Genomic DNA, 21787 nt, shown 5'->3' with positions numbered 1-21787 from the left:
TTTTCTCCCTGTTTTACCAAAAAAAAAAAAAAAAAGATGCATAATATGTCTGTATTGAACAAATTATAAATAACTGATGTAGGAAATAGTAAGTGAACTATTTTTAATTACTATTAGAACCACATTTGACAATATCCTGTACAATACTTTCATGAACTTGTAAATTTATTTTTTCCCATTATGATGGCAAATTGTCCAGGACCAGAGGCATCAAGGAAGCTCCAAATCTTAATGTTAATACCACCATACTTTTACTGGAATACGTAAACTGTGACATTAGGCAGACAACAGACAAACAGCTGAGGTTCCTCAGTGCAGTCCCTCTAGACTACAGGTCTTTAGAGGTCCAACCTTATATGAATAAATACATTTTAACAAAAGGGAGACTTAACCCTATATAGACTCAAGTACAGCCAGACTAGACATGAATGGTCCCAAATGTCACTAAAGGTGATCAGGACCTATGAACCCCAGTATTGGTGGTTTGGTTATTGGTTTCCCCAGTTACGAGCCACATGTTGATGTGGACCTGCATAAATCACTGAACCCCTAAACCCTTGGCACTTGAAATGTGGCGACTGTTAAATTGTGTCCACAATGATATCTCCAAGGGGTTAATTTTTACGTGTAAATTATTATTATAAAAAATAGACTTAATCTAAAATTCGGTCGACCCAAACAGAGTGAACACAAACAGCAGCAATGATACACTGTCAATTAACAAGCAGCCACAATGGAAACTAACAGACATAATCGAAATTCAAGAGAGTAAAAGGAGACCCAACCTGGTGACCTTGTGTTTTCCACTTCTATTAGACCTTTGAATATTAAGCAGCTTTACACATTGAGTAGATTTGAATTTTATGTGTATTTCAAATGAAACTATAGAATCTCAAAGTATTTAATTCTGAAACCAGCAGAAAAACGTGTAGAAAGAGTAGATTTTGCTCAGTTTACCTTTTTTTGTGGTGACAGATGTCAGCTACTCTTAGCACTGACATACAACACACAACAAACAGCTCTAAGGCAGCATTAAATTACTTTTTGACAACTTGGAACATCAGGAAATGTGCAGATAGAAATGTTTTCACCATTTGTCTTGGCTTTTCAATTGTATAGTAAAATAAATGAAAATAAACTTACAATCAAGAGAACATGGTCCTGTTCTTTGTCTGTGGATTCAGGGGTTAGTTGGACAATATGATGATGATATGTCCTGACAACATATCCACAAACTGAAAGGAGCTCTGGAGCAGGTTTGTTCTTACACAAACAATCCACTGAAATCAGGGGGATGAGAATAAAAACTGTAAGTTTATATCTATATTAAGGACTCTACAAGTGCAGCATCTCTGGAGCTGGAGAATCAGCAGAGAGCTGGTTGACTGTGAGTAGAAGTGAGGCACAACAACATTTTAAAACAGAGTTTATATGTAGATGTGATGTAAATGACAACTGTTGCTTTAGATATAAACCTTAAGTCTTTACATCTTTAAAAATTAAAGTCTTTAGACTACATTTTATTTGTTAATTTTCAAACTCTTGTCAAAATATTGTTTCTGCTGGTGTTGGTAGGGCTACTTTACTTTGTCAAAGGTTGCTGTCACAGAGGTAAAAAAAAATAAATTATAAAATACATATTACTGAGATATTTGCTGTTGTTAGAACGTAGATTAAATGTGAATGCAATGTGTTCTAGAGTGGGACTATTTTGGCAAGAAACTGATTTGTTATTGTTTTTTTTAAACCAACTGCATCAGCTGGAGGATGTGGATTTTCTTATGTTTAATAACTTAGTTATAATAGCTGGAAACAAACACACATATTTATTAGTTTAGACAAGTTAATTTTCCAAGCACAAAGTATAATACATTGTAGTTTTCACAATTAACAAATTGTAATTACAACATAGAAATCATTATATACTTTATGTAGAAATCAGAAATCAACTATTAGAATCATTCAGTGTGACATGAAGGTTTTATTTTTATGTTTTAAAAGGTTTCAAATGTAAGTATTAAGTAAATATACCAGCTATAATGAAAGGTAATGAGATGTTTTTAAAATGGTGTTACTATAGTAAAAAGTAATACATTTTTAGTTAAATTAAGTTTAATTAATAAATAAATGTGTCAGCTGTCATGTTTAACATAAACCCGTTTACAGGAAGTATTATGTCATAATTTTAGCACAGAAGGATATTTTGTTTGTCTTTATCGTCTTCATCTGTTAAACGATTGCATCAAGTTTGGAAATAGGTTTTGGGGCAAAAAAAGGTGCCAATTAAACTTTTTGCAGGAAAGAGACATGTTGTAATTTGTATTATTTATATTTGTTCTGTATGTTTTTTGTGTCTCACAGGTTTCAGAGAGTGAGTTGACTGGAGGAGGAGCTTTAAAGGCCAGTTACCCTCAGTGTTTGTAAATTAATAACACGAGGATTTGACTTTGACAGTAAGACAGCTGTGTGTTTAATGAAGTTACTTAACATTTACATGTTTCATGTGTTTACTATAAAGCATAAATGAGGCATTTTTACATCTGTGTTTACTTTTACATGAAAAATGACATGTCCCTTTTAATCAGATTCTGACAGTTTTATCAGCTTGTTCCATCAGCAGCGTCTGTTCACACGTGTGAAAATACTTTTAAACAGCACAGAGCTGCTGCTGACTTTTAAATAAACTCGCTGTGGTCAACTTCTAACTTCATAGTGTTGCTTCATTTAATCTGAAACATGCTGTCTTACTAATTTGCGGTCTATAATGTGATCACGCCTCACATATGACGTGTCTACAAGAGTCCTTACAGAAAAAAGTCTCATGATGCATTTACTTTAGCTTGATATTTTTCCTCTCAGAAAATGTATATGTTGGATGTTAATGTGATGAATTCTACTAGTCATTATAATCAGACCGTCTTTTTTGTTTGGTTGTTTGCCTTGTGTTTATTTAAATTGTGATTGAAAACATGTTGTAGTGCTCCTCTCTTGTGGTCTAAGCGAGTATTACAAACAAACAACAAAAAAGCTGCTGCATAGCTATATATATATACACACACATATACACACATTAATGACAATAAAAATAACTTCATTTGTGTTTTGGATTAGGACCAGTGAATTCAAAATTTGTTTGCGTGTGTGTTTCTGAGTGAAATATAAAATCAAAAAAGAAATTAAAAAAACAAAATCAAGTTACTGATGCTTAATTTATGTGTGTATTTGAACTTTAAAGATTTTGGGAGATTGTTACAATAGGGACTTGAACCATTCTCTCAGCTTACTGCTGTGGTTTGAGCAACATAGCGGCTGCAGAAGTAATATATTTTTAATTGTGAAACCTGTAAAACACTTTGACCAACTGATGATTTCAGTTCACCCACTGATGTTTACCCACTAGATTATTTCTGCTGCAAGAGAGAAAAAGTTTGTGATCTAAAAAAAATCACATTACACATTAACAGTAGAAGTAAAAAACAGGAAGAGACCCCTCTGTGCACCTGCATTACACTTCAGTCTGATGTTCAGTCAGTAGCAAGACAACATGGAGGTCACAGCTCTCTGCATCAAACTGCGTGAGTACTGAGTCTGTCTCTGGTACAAACTTTCAGCTCAAGTTTGTGAATTTCTGTATCAATAATCTGTATCAGCACTTAGATCTTATAACCATCTGTTGTTGTTTTTTTTCTTCTATGTCTTTAGTGATAATTGTGATGATGCTGCTATGTGAACATGAACAGAAAGTTAGTAAGTACGAGTTATTTACTCAATGAACACATTCAGCATTTTGAAGGATATGTTTTTAGTTTTTAGTCGCTGCCTTGTGATTTATTTACTGGAAGACATAAACTAAAATTTCTTTATTTCTTTTTCTGGTGCTCCAACAATTTCTGACTTGTAATTAGAACGAAAAACTTTTCAAACCTAATCATCGCTGTAGTCATGCTGCTATTAATCATTTTACACAAATCAATCTTTTATTCTAATATTTTATTATTATATTTTGAAACTATATTCCACCTATTTAATGAATATATTTCTTTTTCCTTGTTGTAGATGCAGCTCCTCTTCTTATTCATCCAAACAGAGCACAGTTCTTTGAATATGAGTCAATAACTTTTTATTGTGAGGGGGTCTCTTATTGTGAAGTTGTTCGTGAGTTCAAAGGGAAAACACTCTCATGTAGCTTCTCTAATAAGAGAACATCAACAGGGTCGTCCTGCACCATAAAAAATGTTTATTCAGCTGACAGTGGTGAATACTGGTTTGAGGATGGAGGGGGTAATAAAAGCAACAGTGTCAACATCACTGTCACTGGTAAGTTTTTATCATGACAACAACATGTTATCATAATCTCAACATGAGTGTTTCATTAAATCTGCTTTTACATCCTTGTTGTTCAGCTGGTTCAGTGATCCTGGAAATTCCTGCTCTTCCTGTGATGGAGGGAGAAGCTGTAACTCTGACTTGTAGAAACAAGACGACTTCCTCACAGACCTCAGCTGATTTCTATAAAGATGGAGTCTTGATCAATACCAGCTCTACAGGAAATATGATCATGAACAGTGTTTCCAAGTCTGATAAAGAACTCTACAAGTGCAGCATCTTTGGAGCTGGAGAATCAGCAGAGAGCTGGTTGACTGTCAGAAGCGAGACACAGCAACATTTGAAAATAGAGTTGATAGGTAGATGTTATGTATAGTATATGACAACAGTTACACCAGATTTAGACTTTAACCAGTATATTATATTAGTTTATTGTCAAATAACTGTCATAATGTTTTGGAAATACAATACAATGCGTTCTGTACTCATTTCAGATGATCAAAAAGAGAGGGTTACTCCCTCTGCCAACGAGACAGTCATTCCCTCTGGCAACGAGACAGTTGCCCCCTGTTGCAAAAAGACAGTTACTTCCACTTCCAGTTCAACCCCTTGGATCATTGTCACGGTTTTGCTGCTGGTTCCGCTGGTGGTGGTGGGAATACTTCACTTTGTCAGATGTTACCGGCACAGAGGTAAAAAGTTAAAAATACTGTTAACATTGGCTGTTGTAAGAAATGAACACTTATCCTATGTTGCATCCCAACATGTTGTGAAGACGTGGGTCCAAACAAGCTGTGAATTTAGGTTAAAAAAAGGATATGTTTTTAGTTTTTAGTCGCTGCCTTGTGATTTATTTACTGGAAGTCATAAACTAAAATTTCTTTATTTCTTTTTCTGGTGCTCCAACAATTTCTGACTTGTAATTAGAACGAAAAACTTTTCAAACCTAATCATCGCTGTAGTCATGCTGCTATTAATCATTTTACACAAATCAATCTTTTATTCTTATATTTTATTCTTATATTTTGAAATATATTGGAATCGGAATATATTCCACCTATTTAATGAATATCTTTCTTTTTCCTTGTTGTAGATGCAGCTCCTCTTCTTATTCATCCAAACAGAGCACAGTTCTTTGAATATGAGTCAATAACTTTTTATTGTGAAGGGGTCTCTTATTGTGAAGTTGTTCGTGAGTTCAAAGGGAAAACACTCTCATGTAGCTTCTCTAATAAGAGAACATCAACAGGGTCGTCCTGCACCATAAAAAATGTTTATTCAGCTGACAGTGGTGAATACTGGTTTGAGGATGGAGGGGGTAATAAAAGCAACAGTGTCAACATCACTGTCACTGGTAAGTTTTTATCATGACAACAACATTTTGTCATAATCTCAACATGAGTGTATCATTAAATCAGCTTTTACATCCTTGTTGTTCAGATGGTTCAGTGATCCTGGAAATTCCTGCTCTTCCTGTGATGGAGGGAGAAGCTGTAACTCTGAGATGTAGAAACAAGATGACTTCCTCACAGACCTCAGCTGATTTCTATAATTATGGAGTCTTGATCAATACCAGCTCTACAGGAGATATGATCATGAGCAGTGCTTCCAAGTCTGATAAAGGAGTCTACAAGTGCAGCATCTCTGGAGCTGGAGAATCAGCAGAGAGCTGGTTGACTGTCAGAAGCGAGACACAGCAACATTTGAAAATAGAGTTCATAGGTAAATGTTATATATAGAATATGACAACAGTTACACCAGATTTAGACTTTAACCAGTATATTATATTAGTTTATTGTCAAATAACTGTCATAATGTTTTGGAAATACAATACAATGGGTTCTGTACTCATTTCAGATGATCAAAAAGAGAGGGTTACTCCCTCTGCCAACGAGACAGTCATTCCCTCTGGCAACGAGACAGTTGCCCCCTGTTGCAAAAAGACAGTTACTTCCACTTCCAGTTCAACCCCTTGGATCATTGTCACGGTTTTGCTGCTGGTTCCGCTGGTGGTGGTGGGAAACTTTGTCAGAGTTACGCCAGAGTAAAAGTTAAAAACTGTTACATGTTGCACCCATGTTGTAACGTGGGTCCAAACAAGCTGTGAATTTAGGTTAAAAAAATTTACAGTTTAAGTACTTTTAAGTATGTTTCAGTATGATTTTGACTAAGTTCAGTTTTGTTTGTAACTTTTAGGAGACAGGGTCACTAGAGCACAAAGCTGACCTGTGGTGTCACAATGAGTTTGCCCAACAACCATCAAAAAGTAAAATTTAAAGAAGAAAAAATGTTTCAAATGTGATATATTTACACTTTTGTGCACAAAAAAGTTTATTCTTACTTAATGAACTTAAAGAGCTATTGGTCATAGTAAGTTTGAACTTAAACATGAATTATCATAGTTCTATGTTGTTGTTCAGCGTTAACTCTTGTGTTAGATAGGTCAATGGTCACTTTTCCCATCTATCTAACTTATCCTGACACAATGAAACACATTTATTGCAACAAATGATTTAACCTTAAGCTGATTAAGAACATACATCATTACTGATGGTGCTGTTGATGTGCCAGCTGAATTAAACTACTGTCTGTCTTTAGCAGTTATAGATGAATCATCATATAGATCCTTTAGTCATTATTCAGTATAAAGCAACTTCAATAGTAGCTGATATGAGTATCCAACACTAGAGACAGGGCCACTTTTACATTAAAAGTAAATTAAATGTGAATATTTATTCAACATGTTTACATAAACTTTTCTTAATGTAGAACCAGCTGCATCAACTTCTTCGGATGGTACCAACCCTACCCTTAACAGACAATATAATCTATTCTACAATCTAGTAGGTAAGAATGTGGGCAATACAAATTCATGTCAATCGAGATGATGGTGGAGGTGAAGCGGTGGGGTGGAGTTTGATGAGTTTGACGACTTTTCAAATTGCAGCAGAATCTTGACGAGGTTTCTGTTGTTTAATATATATTTTTTTCTCATTTGTAAAACAGGTGAAAAGCAGAGACGTTTTAGACTTGACCACAATGTGAACTACAACTACTCCTTAATTAAGAACACAGATGTCACAGATTGTTTTGCATGATGCAGCAGGACATATGTCTATATGTATATGTAATAACATCTTACACTCTGTGTGATCTAGTCAACAACCACCAGAGTGCACTGTTTACTTATTTAGTCCAGCTTTTGAAAACCACTTCTCACAAATTTGATTGTACATTAAAAAAATAATATTAATAATTCCAATTATCTACTGAAATAATTAATCCACTCAGATGTAAACTGTTATAATAAAGATAATAATAAAAAGAAAGTCAGTGTCTTGTACTGCAGTAGTTTATATCTGTTCATGCTCTTTCTGTATCCTGAACATCCATCCATCTTCTTCTGCTTATCCGAGGCCAAGTCATGGAGGCAGCAGTCTAAGCAGGAATACCCAGACTTCCTTTTCCCTAAACTCCTCTTTCAATTTTTCTGGGGAAACACAGAGGCAATCCCAGGATGGTCGAGAGACCTAATCCTTGGACAGCCCTTAACAGAGGGCCACAGACCCCAAATCTCATGCACTCCTGGTGCCTTGCCACCAAGGCAGTTACTGACTACATGCGGCTGTGGGTCAAACACAATTACATCGATTATCAACCGAGCCCCGAAGGAAGGCGGGCCCACATCCCTCCTTTATGCTGGGCCATACAGGGTCCCGTGGGAGAGAGGCCACCCACTAGGCGCTCGTCTACATGCTGCAGCCCCATGCCCTGGTTTCAGGGTGGAGCCCCGGTGATGCCAATTCGGGCGGCGTAGCGGTCCTTGATTATATTCTTCTCACAAGAGGTCTTTCTTCTCTCATATTGAATGTTTTATTATTCATTACTTCTCAAGTTTATACATTTGGTGTAAAACAACAGGAATTCTTTAATTTTCTGTTATTGTTGTGACAGAGTCTGTACAAAGGTGCCTCAGTGCAGCTCCCAGAAACATATAAAAAGTATCTACAGACTAGAGGTCTTCATAGGTCCAATGCAAAAAGCCAATTCAACAAAGTCCTGAGGTCTTAGTCAGATTCCACTTTGGGGGACATAAATATCCCTGAGAACCACTGAACTGGTGTAGCAAGAATTGATGGTTGGCCACCTGGCTTCTCCTGGACTAAACACCAAACTACCGAACACTTTGACTTTGAGTGTACATGTAACTCTGCTGCTCTGTGAGCAGACTCTGTGGGCAGTGTGGGAACATGTGACTTGTTACTTTATATTTGTCTCTTATGTGAAATCATCAAACGCTATTAGTCTGCAAATGTGTTTGTTTTGTTTTGTAATTTCTATCAATGTTGTATCGCAGGACGCTTACTGGGACTGGTCAATTGAAAGTCTGTTTGCATTTGTGTGTTTTGGATAAAGGAAAAAATAAAAGAAATGAAACAGATACAGGTTTCACAGAGAACTTGTCATCTAGTGTCTTTATTAGTTTGTTTGATACCATTCTCTTAACTTACTGCTGTGGTTAAAGATGCAATGACGTAGTAGACGTAGTATACTTTTAACGCTCGTATCTGTAAAACGATTTGGCCTACTGGTCATTTTAATTTCTATTTTTAAGTCCATACTTGTGCTTTGCTCCACCCACCGATGTTTAACCACCAGATTATTTCTGCTGCAACAATAGAGAAAGTTTCTGCTCTAAAAAAATCCTCACATTAACACCAGAAGTAAGAAACAGGAAGAGGCCCCTCTGTGCACCTACATTGCACTTCAGTCTGATGTTCTGTCAGCAGCAAGACAACATGGAGGTCACAGCTCTCTGCATCAAACTGCGTGAGTAATGAATCCGTCTGTTGCTTAATAGTACAAACTTTTATTTTAGTAATTTTCTGAATCAATAATCTGTATCAGCACATTGCTCTCATGACCATCTGTTGCTATTTTTCTGCTTAGTGACGATTGTTATGATTCTGCTGTGTGAACATGATCAGAAAGTTAGTAAGTACCAGTTACTTACTCACTGATTTTATAGGATATTTGATGTTTTACAGTATAACACGGGAATTATGCTGCCACTTATCATTTTATACTAGCTCAATATTTATTTGGTTCTGTTATTTTGAAAATCCATTCCAGCTGTTTTATGAATCTTTTTCTTTTTCTTTGTTGCAGATGCAGCTTGTCTTCATATTCATCCAAACAGAGCACAGTTCTTTGAATATGAGTCACTAACTTTTTATTGTGAGGGGGTCTCTTATTGTGTTGTTATACATGAGAACAAAGGTAAAAAGCCTGCATGTATTACAACTGACAAGAGACCAGGAGCAGGGTCGTCCTGCACTGTTACAAATGTTTATACAGATGACAGTGGTGAATACTGGTTTGAGGCTGGAAGGGGTAAAAGAAGCAACAGTGTCAACATCACTGTCACTGGCAAGTGTTTATCATGACAACAACATTTTGTCATAAAGTCAACATGAGTGTATCATTAAATCAGCTTTTACATCCTTGTTGTTCAGATGGTTCAGTGATCCTGGAAATTCCTGCTCTTCCTGTGATGGAGGGAGAAGCTGTAACTCTGACTTGTAGAAACAAAATGACTTCCTCACAGACCTCAGCTGATTTCTATAAAGATGGAGTCTTCATCAGTAACAGTTCTACAGGAAACATGAGCATCCACAATGTTTCTAAGTGTGATGAAGGACTCTACAAGTGCAACATCTCTGGAGCTGGAGAATCAGCAGAAAGCAGGTTGACTGTCACAGGTGAGACACAAAAAGATTTTATAAAATAGAATTTATGAGTAGATGTGATATAAATGACAAATGTAGCTTTAGATACTGACTTTAAACTGCATATTTGTCAATGGTTTTGTGAAAATGTTGTGAATGTTCCTGCACATTATAAGATACAATGCTTTCTATATCCATTCTAGATGGTCACAAAGAGACTCCCTCTTTATATTCTACCCCATGGATCATTGTAACAGCTGTACTGCTAGTTCTGCTGCTGCTGGTGGTGGTACTTCACTTTCTGGAAAGATACAGGCGAAGGTTATGGCACAGAGGTAAAGAAAATAAGATAATGATACATTTTATTTATGTTTTTATCTGCTGTAAAAGATTATTAGAGATTCGTTTTACAGTAACAGAACATTCTACTTGTTACATTTTAAGTTTTTCTATTAAAAATATGTTTTTATTTTAACTAACTGAAATTGACATTGCAAAGTGTGAAAATGTGAAAAAGTATATCAGTCACCTACATCTTTCTTTTATTTTGATTAAACAAAGAGGAATGATACTGTTGAAAATCATTGTGTTAAACATTATATGAGTTAATATCAAATGTTGGGTACATTTTTACTAGAGTTTTTACAATTTTATAATTCACAGTAAATAGTCACCTTTTTAGTTACATTCTCCAAAACTAATTTTTGTTTTAATTTAGTGAAACTGACTGTGATTGTTTCCATTTATTAGTTAAACGTTTTCATGTAAAAAACAAGTCAGCTTTTCTTCCTGGTTTGTATACATGCTGTCATTTTTCCTTTATTGTAGTAGTGGTTTATGTCTCCACACTGAGACCTGGATCAGGCTCAGCTAGAAAACAAACAGGTGAGTAAACAAACCAGACACACTGCCCATGATTTCCTCACGTAAAGTCACATCATTGTGCTGCCTTTCATTGTTAGAAAAACCAAATCTCCAGGTAACACAGTCCTTTAGGCAAAGCAGAAAATTCAATTGTAGTGTAAAATATTAATGTAAAATAGTTTCAGTCTTGATTTATAATGTTTAGCATAGTTTTAGTCATATTTAATACGTAACCTCAAGACAATGATCTAGTGATCAGTTAAAACAAACAACAAATAAATTGGCAAGATTAGGAGCTGTGGTACTGTATGAGGTTGTCGGGAGTGGCAGAGAAGTTCGTCAGAGTAGTTCAGGACATGTATGAGAGAAGTATGACGGTGGTGAGATGTGCTGTAGGTCAGACAGAGGAGTTCAAGGTGGAGGTGGGACTACACCAAGGATCAGCTTTGAGTCCCTTATTGTTTGCTATGTTGATGGACAGGCTGACAGATGAGGTCAGACAGGAATCTCCCTGGACAATGATGTTTGCGGATGACATTGTGATTTGCAGTGAGAGTAGAGAGCAGGTGGAGGAACAGCTGGAAAGGTGGAGGTTTGCTCTGGAAAGAAGAGGCATGAAGGTCAGTCGTTGTAAGACAGAATACATGTGTCTGAACGAGAGGGATCCAGGTAGAAGCGTTAGGTTACAGGGGGCTGAGGTGAAGAAGGTGCAGGAGTTTAAGTACTTGGGGTCAACAGTTCAGTGTGATGGAGAGTGTGGAAAAGAGGTGAAGAGGCGAGTGCAGGCAGGTTGGAGCGGGTGGAGGAAAGTGTCAGGAGTGTTGTGTGACAGAAGAGTGTCAGCAAGACTCAAAGGAAAGGTCTACAAGACAGTGGTGAGACCAGCCCTGCTCTATGGGTTAGAGACGGTAGCAGTGAGACAGAGACAAGAGGCTGAGATGGAGGTAGCAGAGATGAAAATGTTGAGGTTCTCCTTAGGAGTGACCAGGTTAGACAGAATAAGGAACGAGTACATCAGAGGGACGGCTCACGTTGTACTGTGTTAGCAACAAAGTCAGAGAGGCCAGACTGAGATGGTTTGGACATGTTCAGAGGAGGGATAGTGAGTATATTGGTAGAAGGATGTTGGAGATGGAGCTGCCGGGCAGGAGGACAAGAGGACGGCCAAAGAGGAGATATATGGATGTCTTAACAGAGGACATGAGGTTGGCTGGTGTGAGGGTAGAAGATGTTCATGATAGAGTGAGGTGGAAAAGGATCATTCGCTGTGGCGACCCCTGATGGGAAAAGCCGAAAGAGAAGAAGAAGAACATTTTAATTGTTCACATTTGTTTAATGAGGTGTTGAGACTACAGTAGGTGATCAAGGCCAGTACAAAACATTTCAACTCAGAATTCAAGTATATATTAAATAATATGTATACTTGAATATTTTTTTTAGTTAATACCCTTGTGTATGAAACCGTTTTTTTACCTGTGTAATATAAAAATCAGATCATAAAGAGTAAGAATAGTCCTGATATTAAGTATATGGTCCTTTTCTTTTTAATGTGTCTGTGCTGATCTGTTTTTCAGTCTCTGAACGTGTTGATTCAGCTGCTGCAGATGCAGCAACATTTGCTGTTGTAACAAGAAAAGAGAAAGGTACAGTGCATCACCTGCCTTTGTGGTTTTCTTTCATTACTTAATAACTGTATTACATGTGATATACAGACCATAACAAGCACACAAATCAAAAGCATTTGGAGTTGTATGTACTTTTTGGTAAAATGTTTTGTAAATGATTTGTTTTAAAGATGTACAACTATTTAAATTAACGTTAAAAACAGCAGAGTAGAAATGTGACTATGACTTAATAATAAGAATAAGCAGGTTACTACACTGTATACGTGACACTTGTTTGGTTTTGTCTCAGTATTTGTTAGATGTGTGAGTGCTGGTGTTAAACTGAGCTTCTTGCACTAAAACCACAGAGAACAAGGCTGACGAATCTGCAAAGTACAAGGTGTATGTAGAGTAGAGGTTACCGTTAACCTTACAATTGTTTTATGCAAACAGTAGACGAGAAGTTTGTACATGTGGACAACCCAAAGGTGGTGTTCCTGTACAAGTACATTTCTATCCCTCACCAATCTTTGTGAGAAACATAATTACAACCGGACCATGAGTTCTGTTAACACGACTATCACAATTTCACAATTGCCCCAACAGCTTTGTATTGTAGGCCCTAAGCATGATGGGTGAATAACTTTACCTGACTTTCTTCTTACCCTGATGCACCCATCAGTCTGGAACAGGGTAAATCTGGACTCATTAGGCCACATGACCTTCTTCCATTGGACAGCTCTTAATCCAGTTTAGTAGTTTCATCAATCTCCTCAGATGTTTTCTTTGCTTGATACATGCCAATAATTGGATCCTACTGAAACAGATGAAGATTATTTCTATGACCACAGAGTTAAATAACTAGTTACCAGCTGAAAAATAATCATCCATGCAGTAATTATCCAATGGGCGGCGCTTACCTGTTTGCCTAGTTACATCCAGGTAGAGACTTTTTCTTTGGACAGACAGTGTATTTAAACAGTTTCTTCTTACTTAGTAAACTAAAAGAAATGTTTGTCATAGCAAATTTGAATTTGAAAATAAATTTTCTTTGTTACAGGTTGTTGTTCTTCAATACATATTGTGCAAGATAGGTCAATTGTCACACTCACCAAAATATCCAACAATTCTTAAAGCACAGTTAATCACATTCATCATAACAGATAAAATAACCCTAAGATTTAACCGTGGTTTTATGAGCCAGCTTACTTACACTACCTCTGTCATTATTAGTTGAGGAGCTTGATGAGTAATTATTCATTAAAACAACCAACACTAAAGACAGGGACACTTTTACATTAAAACTAAATGAAATGTGAATATTTTTGAAACATGTTGACATAAACTTTTCTTAATGTAGAACCAGCTGCATCAGCTCCTTTGGATGTACACCGACCCACCTTCAACACAAGATCTACATTATTCCACAGTCCATTAGGTAAAAACAGTCATTTGAGATTATGGTAGAGGTGATATGGTCTCAACCAATGATGGTTAAGATTGACTACATGACTCTATCAGTTCCAACATTTAGGATCATCGAAGGATAGGTTGCAGAGCCTGAAATTTTACTGTGATTGTAAATCTAACTTGAGGATATGGATTTGTATTTTCTAATATTTTTGTACTTTTATTTGGCAAAAACATCCACATTGAATTCATTTTCATACACTATCATTTTCAAGCTCTGTGTACAATATATTGTGTTTTCAGAGTTGGCAAGTCGTGATTACAACATAGAGATCACCATATATGTGCAAATCAGAAAGCAACCATTAAAATGACTCCACACAACATGCTACTTTTATTTTAATTCCCTTAAAAGCTTCCAAAACTAAGTTAATATATTAGATTTACTGTAATATGAATGTTTCTAAAATGCAATTCTGTAGTTAGAAAATCAGTTTGGATATACTGTATGTTTTAAGTAAACAAAACACATAAAAATGTTAACAACAAGCTCTAATTTCTATGATTTATATTTGTTCAGTATGTTTTCTGTGTCTTACAGGTCTCAGTGAGAGTTGACTGAAGGAGGAGCTTTAAAACACAGTTACCCTCAGTGTGTCTGAACTAATACCATGATGATGTGGGAAACTAAGGAAGTAAGACAGCTGTATGTTTAGTTTAGTCACTGACAACAAGATGATTTAAACCTATATATGTTTACTGCAAAATAAAAGTGATGCTTTTACACACCTGGAAACACTGTCTGGATTTGGATTTAATGAAGTACATTTGAAGTTAAAAGCAAGTTAAGTTTAAACCCTTTAAATCCTTTGACTAAAGCTTTTTTCACAGATGTTGAACCACCTTTTTCTTCAGCAGTTAAAATGCGGCTCAAAAGCAAAGAGCAGATTAGGTCTTTAATGAGACTCATTGTGGTCAGCTTCTATTCTATTAATGTTACTTCACATAATGTGAAACTTTCAGCTTATTTGTGATCAACAACGTAATATTCCTGTGAACCTGAAAAAGTCTGGTGATGCATTTGCATTAGTTTTTTTTTGCATTTAGACTTTTTAAATTACAGTTGAATCTCTTTTTTTTCTCATTTGTGAAAAATGTGAAAAACAGAGCCGTTTTAGACTTGACCATAATGTGAACAACAACTTCCCCATAACTGACAACAGTCTTGTGAGTAGAGTGCACAAATTACAGCTCACCTGAAAGAAAACATGAAGGTTTTTAGTTGTGTTATGACGACAGTCTGCAGACAGAGCTGCAGCCTATGTACAACATAGTGTAGTAGTGCAGTCATGTGGCCAAAGAAAGTATTACAAAAAAAAACATGACAAAAAAGAAAAAAAAAGGTGGTGGTGGCGCATAAAATGGCAAGTAAACTATTTTATATATTCTATTTGAACCACATTTGACAACCCGAACCTTGAGGAAGTGCTTCCTAACACAAATCTCAGACATTTGCTCTTCGTGTCATTCCGCAACATTTATTGTCAGTGAATATCTGAGCTCGGACTGGACCCCTCCCTCTAAGATGTGGACAACTTGAACAGAGTGAAAACAAACAGCAGCAGCACTGATACACTATCAACCCACAGCAATCACTATGGAAATAAACATATATAATCGACAGACTATGAACAGAACTTGGTTCTCAGAAACAACTCGACCACTCAGTGGACTGTGAGTCCTTATGAAATTAGACCTGTTGGTTCTTCCAAAGTCATGTTGAGCTTGTTGTTCTAGCAACACATCTCACAAACTGAAAGGGACTAAGGGGCAGCTTTGTTCTTTCACAAACAATCCACTGAAATCAGGGGGATGAGAATAAAAACGTGTTGCATGATGCACCAGGACACAGGTCTAAATAACTTATAAAAAACATATAAAAACATGTTACAAACTGTGTGATCTAGTCAACAACCACCAGAGCGCACTGTTTACTAGGTTATTTTATCTACCTTTTGTCAACTACATTACTTCTCAAGTGAATTTGAAAAGTCAACATACAACCAAATAGATAAAATGAACAGAGCCCAGAATACCCGGAATTTCAAAACAAAGTTCAAAAAAAGTTTATCATATTAAATTCTTACATTTTAAAAAAAGTTACACAACTTTAATCACTAATGACTGCAAAATTTCACACAGAGGTTCCGCCTCCGTCAGACCACAGCTGTCATATCTCCCTCATTTTAAAGACGTTGTTCATTGTAGTGATGGAGGCTCTGCTGCTGCTTCATTTTGGGACATTCAAGTCATCCACTCAGATATAATAACATTTGCTTTTCATTATTCTCATACATTATTATGTTAATTATTCTTTTATGCTCATACATTTGGTGTAGAATGGCAGTATTTCTTTAATTTTCTGTCATTGTAAGGATTGTTTTTAATGCTGTTAGAAATAGGCCTGTATCAGCCACATGTTCACCATGTCTAACTGTACTTTGGGTAACTTGTGAAATTGAGTATTAAAAATGTGAATGAAAATAAATAAATAATATTCAGTCATACTGTTAGTGTTGTACTGCAGGGGGCAGAGTAGGACTAGACTTAATTGAATGTGTGTTTGCATGGGTGTGTTTCTGTGTGAAAGAAACACAAAAAGAAAAATAAAGATATAGGAAGAGGATAATCATGATACTGTTACTACATGTATGTGTGTATTTATGGAAACTAGAAAATCAAAGCTTGATATCGGCTGTTGATGAAAACAAATGGTTTTAGGGTAAACAGTGTCAGATAAAGACAGATAAAGATGGGTTACAGAAGAATAAGTAACAGACATTTAACTCCTCCAAGACCACTGAATCATTTTGATCCACTGCCTTTTCATCTGGTGCTGTTATGAAGAAGCTATTTCTGTTTTTTTTTTCCCAATAATTTGGTTAATGTATTAATATTTTTTACCCAATGGTAGACCATGTCCAGGCTGTACCCTGTTTCTCGCCTAATGAAAGCTCAGCTTTGCTCCAGCATTCCCACAACCCTTAAAAAGAAAAATGGTTAAATTAATGGATGGAATTTTCAGTTAATGTCTGCATGCTAATACACTAAAGGTGACATATATAGAAATCACCAAACCTGACAAATGTCACCGTGACATTGTTACAGTACAGAAATTAACCACTCTCTCAACTTTCTGCGTAGCATATTTATCAATCAGATACCTGTCAAACATTTTGGTCTACTGTTCATTTAATTTATATTTTTTAAACCACAGTTGTTCTTTGCTCCACCCACTAATTGTTTAAACACTAGATTATTTCTGTTGCAACAGAAGACAAAGTTTGTGATCTAAAAAAAAAAATCATCAAATTGAAAGCCGAGATAAGAAAACAGGAAGTGACGCCTCTGTGCACCTACATTGAACTTCACTCTGATGTTCAGTCAGCAGCAAGACAACATGGAGGTCACAGCTCTCTGCATCAGACTGTGTGAGTACTGAGTCTGTTTCTGTAACTTTATAGAACAAACATTCAGCTGCTGTATTTTTATTTTCTGTATCAGCACTTTGCTTTTTTCTTTATCTCTTTAGTGATGATTGTGATGCTGCTGAGTGGACATGATCAGAAAGTTAGTAAGTACCAGTTGTTTACTTACTGAATACATTTTCATTTTTGTGCTGTGATTTATTTAAAAGAAGTTGTAAACAGGGAAAGATGTTTATATTTAATTCAGGTGAGCAAACCGTTTCTGATTGTTGTAAAGAAGGGCTTGTCCAATCATTACAGGAATCATGCTGCCATTAATCACTATAGTTCAATATTGTATTCTGCTTCTTTGTACCAGCTGTTTTATGAGTCTCTTTCATTTTCTTTGTTTCAGACGCAGCTTCTCTTCGAATTGATCCAAACAGAGCACAGTTCTTTCAATATGAGTCAGTAACTTTTTATTGTGAGGGGGTCTCTTATTGTGAAGTTGTACATGAGTCCAAAGTAAGAATATCCTCATGTAACAAAACTAATAAGAGAACAACAACAGGGTCGTCCTGCACTATAACAAATGTGTTTCCCAGTGACAGTGGAAAATACTGGTTTGAGACTAAAGGGGGGGAAAGAAGCAACAGTGTCATCATCATTGTCACTGGTAAATTTTTATCATGACAACAACATCTTTGTCATAAAGTCAACATGAGTGTATCATTAAATCAGCTTTTACATCCTTGTTGTTCAGATGGTCCAGTGATCCTGGAAATTCCTGCTCTTCCTGTGATGGAGGGAGAAGCTGTAACTCTAACTTGTAGAAACAAGACGACTTCCTCACAGACCTCAGCTGATTTCTATCAATATGGAGTCTTGATCAGTAACAGCTCTACAGGAAACATGACCATCCACGATGTTTCTAAGTCTAATGAAGGACTCTACAAGTGCAGCATCTCTGGAGCTGGAGAATCAGCAGAGAGCTGGCTGACTGTTAAAGGTGAGACACAATAACATTTAAAAATAGTTTTGATGGGTAGATGTGATATAAATGACAACCGTAGCGTTAGATACTGTATATACTTCAAGTCTTTACATCTTTTAAAAAAGTCTTTATACTTTACATTTTAGTTGTTTATTGTCAAACATTTGTGAAAATGTTGTGAATGTCTATGCATCGTATAAGAATACTTTCTATACTCATTTCAGATGGTCAGAAAAAGACAGTTATTCCCTCTTCCTCTTTCAATTCCAATCCATGGATCATTGTTAAGGTCTTCCTGCTAGTTCTGCTGGTGTTGGTGGGACTACTTCACTTTGTCAAAGGTTGCTGTCAGAGACGTGAAAACAACGAAGTAAATAATGCATTTTATTGAAACATTTGCTGTTGTTGAGCTTGTTGCTTACATATTTCTACATCCCAACATGTCAGTAACAGTATGTATAGGTGGGTCCTAAAAAACTGTAAATTTAGTTTAAAATATGAACAACTTTAATTATTTTTATTGTTATATTGTTATTATTATTATTATATATATATTTTTTTGCAAACTATAGTAGTTGGTTGTAGAGACAAAATGTTACCACAAGGTTTATGCAGCATTAATTCTGAATATGAATGTAAAATCTGTTTTTTTTTTTTTTTTTTTTTTTTTACATATAAGCTTGGGTTGTTGTGGCTCTTTTTAATATTATTACTACTTTCCTAAATTATCAAATAGTTTTGTAAAGACATAAATATTCTAAATGCTTATTGCCAGTTTTTGATTTTATTGCTGGGCTACTTTGCTATACATGCTGATGTTTTTGTTTGTTTGTTTGTTTGTTTTCAGCTCTCTTGACTGGTACCAAAACAAATTTACTAGAAGATACCTTAATTTCTACAATCCAATAGTTAAGAACAATTTGGATCTTCTGGTATGTGTATAAATATATATATATGATAATTTTTTTTTTAATTACCAGAAGATCCAAGTTCTTATATATATATATATATATATATATATATATATATATATATATATATATATATATATATATACACACACACCTATTGGATTGTAGAAATATATATATATATATATATATATATATATATATATATATATATATATATATATATATATATATATATATATATATATATATATATACATATATATATATACACATATATATACACATATACACATATATGGATGATCTCAAGTCAATAGTAACTTAAGGCAGTATGATTCCAAAACCTGTCTAAAGGATGTGGATTTGGATTTTCTTGTGTTAAATAACTTTATTTGGAAACAAACACACATATTCAGTAAAGCACCAAACAAAATACAATCTTGTTTTTATAATTTGTTTTATAAATGTTTTTTACCAAATCGTAATTACAACATAGAAATCAACACATAGCCTACTGTACATACAAATCAGAAATCAGCTATTAATATAACTCAGTGTGACATGCATTTATTATATTATTATTATAATTAACATTATAGTTATATTTATTTTGATATTTAAAAGGCTTCAAATGTAAGTATTAAGTACATTTACAATCGTGTTATACAATGTGATCTAAATGAGATGTTTTTAAAAAGGTGTTAGTATAGTTTTTTTTTTAAATTTTGTAGTTAAAATAAGTTTAATGAATAAATCAGTGTGTCAGTAGTCTTTTAATCCAGTTTACAGGAAGTATTATGTCATCATTTTAGGATTTTTTGTCTGCCTTTATCATCTTCATCTTTTAAATGACAACATCAGGTTTGGAAATATGTTTTGGGGCAAAAAAATGTGCAAACTAAACTTTTTGCAGCAAGGTGACATGTTGTAATTTGCATTATTTAGATTTGTTCTGTATATTTTTTGTTTCTCACAGGTTTTAGAGAGTGAGTTGACTGAAGGAGGAGCTTTAAACACTAGTTACCCTCAGTGTTTGTAAATTAATAACAATAATTTGACTTTGACAGTAAGACAGCTGTTTGTTTAATGAGGTCACTTAGCAAGCTGTTTCAAAGCCATTTGTGTATGTTGCAATTAAACATCTGTAATAACTTTTGAATGAAAAATAAACACTAATCTGTATCTCCTTTATACCTATTAAAGGCTGTGTCTCTTTTAATCAGTTTCATCCAGTTTATCAACTTGTTCCATCAGCAGCATCTGTTCATACATTTAAAAATACTTTTAAACAGCACATAGCTGCTACTGGCTTTTAAATAAACTCGCTGTGGTCAACTTTTAACTCAATAGTGTTGTTTCATTTAATATTATTTCTTTGTGGTCAACAATGTGATGTTCCTCTATATAAATAGAATTGGCATAACAAACAAATCAACAATACAAGGAAAAAACAAAAGAATTAACAGGCAAGTCCCAAAAACTGAGTTTACAGGAATTTAAAAAATTACAGTAACCTATTGCTCCAAGTCAGAGATAGCACATCGGATACAGGTGTAACACAAACTAGTTTTAAAGAGAACAGCAAAACAACTGCCATGAGCAGCTGTTTGCCAAGAGTACAGCTGCCCCTGAGGTGTCAGTAAGTGGCCATTAAATACTCCTAGGTGTCTGTGGTTTGCCAGTGGATAAGCTACATTTGCATTTATTTCTCTCAAAATTCTACTTTTAGTTTAGCATTATGGAATAATATGTTCAGATTAATGTGAAAGGAGTGAAAGAAAAAAACAAAAAAGAAAATAAAGAAATCAAAAAGATAAAATCAAGTTACTCAAGTTCAGTCTGTCTGAAGTCTGATGAAGTGCAGCATCTCTGGAGCTGGAGAATCAGCAGAGAGCAGGGTACTCCCTGTTCCAACAAGAAAGTTACTTCCACTTCCACTTCATGGATCATTCTCACGGTTTCACGGTTTCACACCTATGGCACTGGCACGTGCAGAATCAACTGGCTCCAGGGAGTACAAATTAAACTGAAGAGTGAAAAGCAACTGTGCAGTCTTCAAGAACGAAGAGTTTAGTGATTTTGCAATGCACTGAGTAGTGTTAGTAACTAATAAAAAACGGTATTAACAACAATTCAAAAAAGGTTTGTCAGTTTGAGATATAATTTCTTTCTGTGGTTTTGTGGAAATGGTTCCTCGCTTTTAAAAAAATTACTTCATGCAGTCTACATAAGTTTACAGTGGAGGAACTCAAAATGTTCAGTTTTCTTAACAGACAATCTATACTACTCTACAATCCAGTAGGTAAGAACACGGGCAATGTAAATTCATGTAATTTGAGATGATAGTAAAGATGATATGGCGGGGTCAAAAATGGATAAGCTGTTGTCTGTGGACATGCCCCTGCCATGCAAAGACCTTCATGTTAGTTTAAGTTTGAATTGTGACTTTAATTCCCACAGGTGTGAAATAGACCCCAAC

At 35.2% G+C, this 21787-nt stretch overlaps 3 protein-coding genes across 3 annotated transcripts; all 3 read left to right on the top strand.

The window, feature by feature from the left end:
• Positions 1 to 1155: 1155 nt before the first annotated feature.
• LOC117153116 lies at positions 1156 to 6374 on the top strand. The gene is made up of 5 exons (XM_033326764.1): positions 1156 to 1186; positions 4057 to 4317; positions 4404 to 4685; positions 4821 to 5018; positions 6184 to 6374. The coding sequence occupies exons 1-5, from the start codon at positions 1156 to 1158 to the stop codon at positions 6372 to 6374; spliced, it is 963 nt and encodes a 320-aa protein (XP_033182655.1).
• Positions 6375 to 9122: 2748 nt separating this feature from the next.
• LOC113168284 (low affinity immunoglobulin gamma Fc region receptor II-like) lies at positions 9123 to 14551 on the top strand. The gene is made up of 7 exons (XM_026369301.2): positions 9123 to 9156; positions 9277 to 9321; positions 9496 to 9756; positions 9843 to 10088; positions 10259 to 10390; positions 12494 to 12562; positions 14535 to 14551. Exons 1-7 carry the CDS (start codon positions 9126 to 9128, stop codon positions 14549 to 14551), a joined length of 801 nt encoding a protein of 266 aa, XP_026225086.2. The 5' UTR covers positions 9123 to 9125.
• A 2842-nt stretch (positions 14552 to 17393) lies between these two features.
• LOC113168283 (Fc receptor-like B) lies at positions 17394 to 19250 on the top strand. Its single transcript, XM_026369300.1, has 6 exons — positions 17394 to 17424; positions 17526 to 17567; positions 17816 to 18076; positions 18164 to 18409; positions 18619 to 18764; positions 19242 to 19250. The coding sequence occupies exons 1-6, from the start codon at positions 17394 to 17396 to the stop codon at positions 19248 to 19250; spliced, it is 735 nt and encodes a 244-aa protein (XP_026225085.1).
• The last annotated feature ends 2537 nt before the right edge of the window (positions 19251 to 21787 follow it).

Source organism: Anabas testudineus, chromosome 18 (genome assembly GCF_900324465.2).
Source record: "Anabas testudineus chromosome 18, fAnaTes1.2, whole genome shotgun sequence".
NCBI lineage: Eukaryota > Metazoa > Chordata > Actinopteri > Anabantiformes > Anabantidae > Anabas > Anabas testudineus.
The sequence above is the reverse complement of the archived record's forward strand: the minus strand, read 5'-3'. Positions and strand labels throughout refer to the sequence as shown.

Coding starts and splice junctions, on each gene's coding strand:
- LOC117153116 (XM_033326764.1), top strand. CDS start 1,156: ATGGTCCTGTTCTTTGTCTGTGGATTCAGGG. Junction 4,686..4,820: donor TTTGAAAATAGAGTTGATAG/GTAGATGTTATG, acceptor TACTCATTTCAG/ATGATCAAAAAGAGAGGGTT. Junction 5,019..6,183: donor CAGATGTTACCGGCACAGAG/GTAAAAAGTTAA, acceptor TACTCATTTCAG/ATGATCAAAAAGAGAGGGTT.
- LOC113168284 (XM_026369301.2), top strand. CDS start 9,126: ATGGAGGTCACAGCTCTCTGCATCAAACTGC. Junction 9,157..9,276: donor AGCTCTCTGCATCAAACTGC/GTGAGTAATGAA, acceptor TTTTCTGCTTAG/TGACGATTGTTATGATTCTG. Junction 10,089..10,258: donor AAGCAGGTTGACTGTCACAG/GTGAGACACAAA, acceptor TATCCATTCTAG/ATGGTCACAAAGAGACTCCC.
- LOC113168283 (XM_026369300.1), top strand. CDS start 17,394: ATGGAGGTCACAGCTCTCTGCATCAGACTGT. Junction 17,568..17,815: donor TGGACATGATCAGAAAGTTA/GTAAGTACCAGT, acceptor TCTTTGTTTCAG/ACGCAGCTTCTCTTCGAATT. Junction 18,077..18,163: donor TGTCATCATCATTGTCACTG/GTAAATTTTTAT, acceptor CTTGTTGTTCAG/ATGGTCCAGTGATCCTGGAA.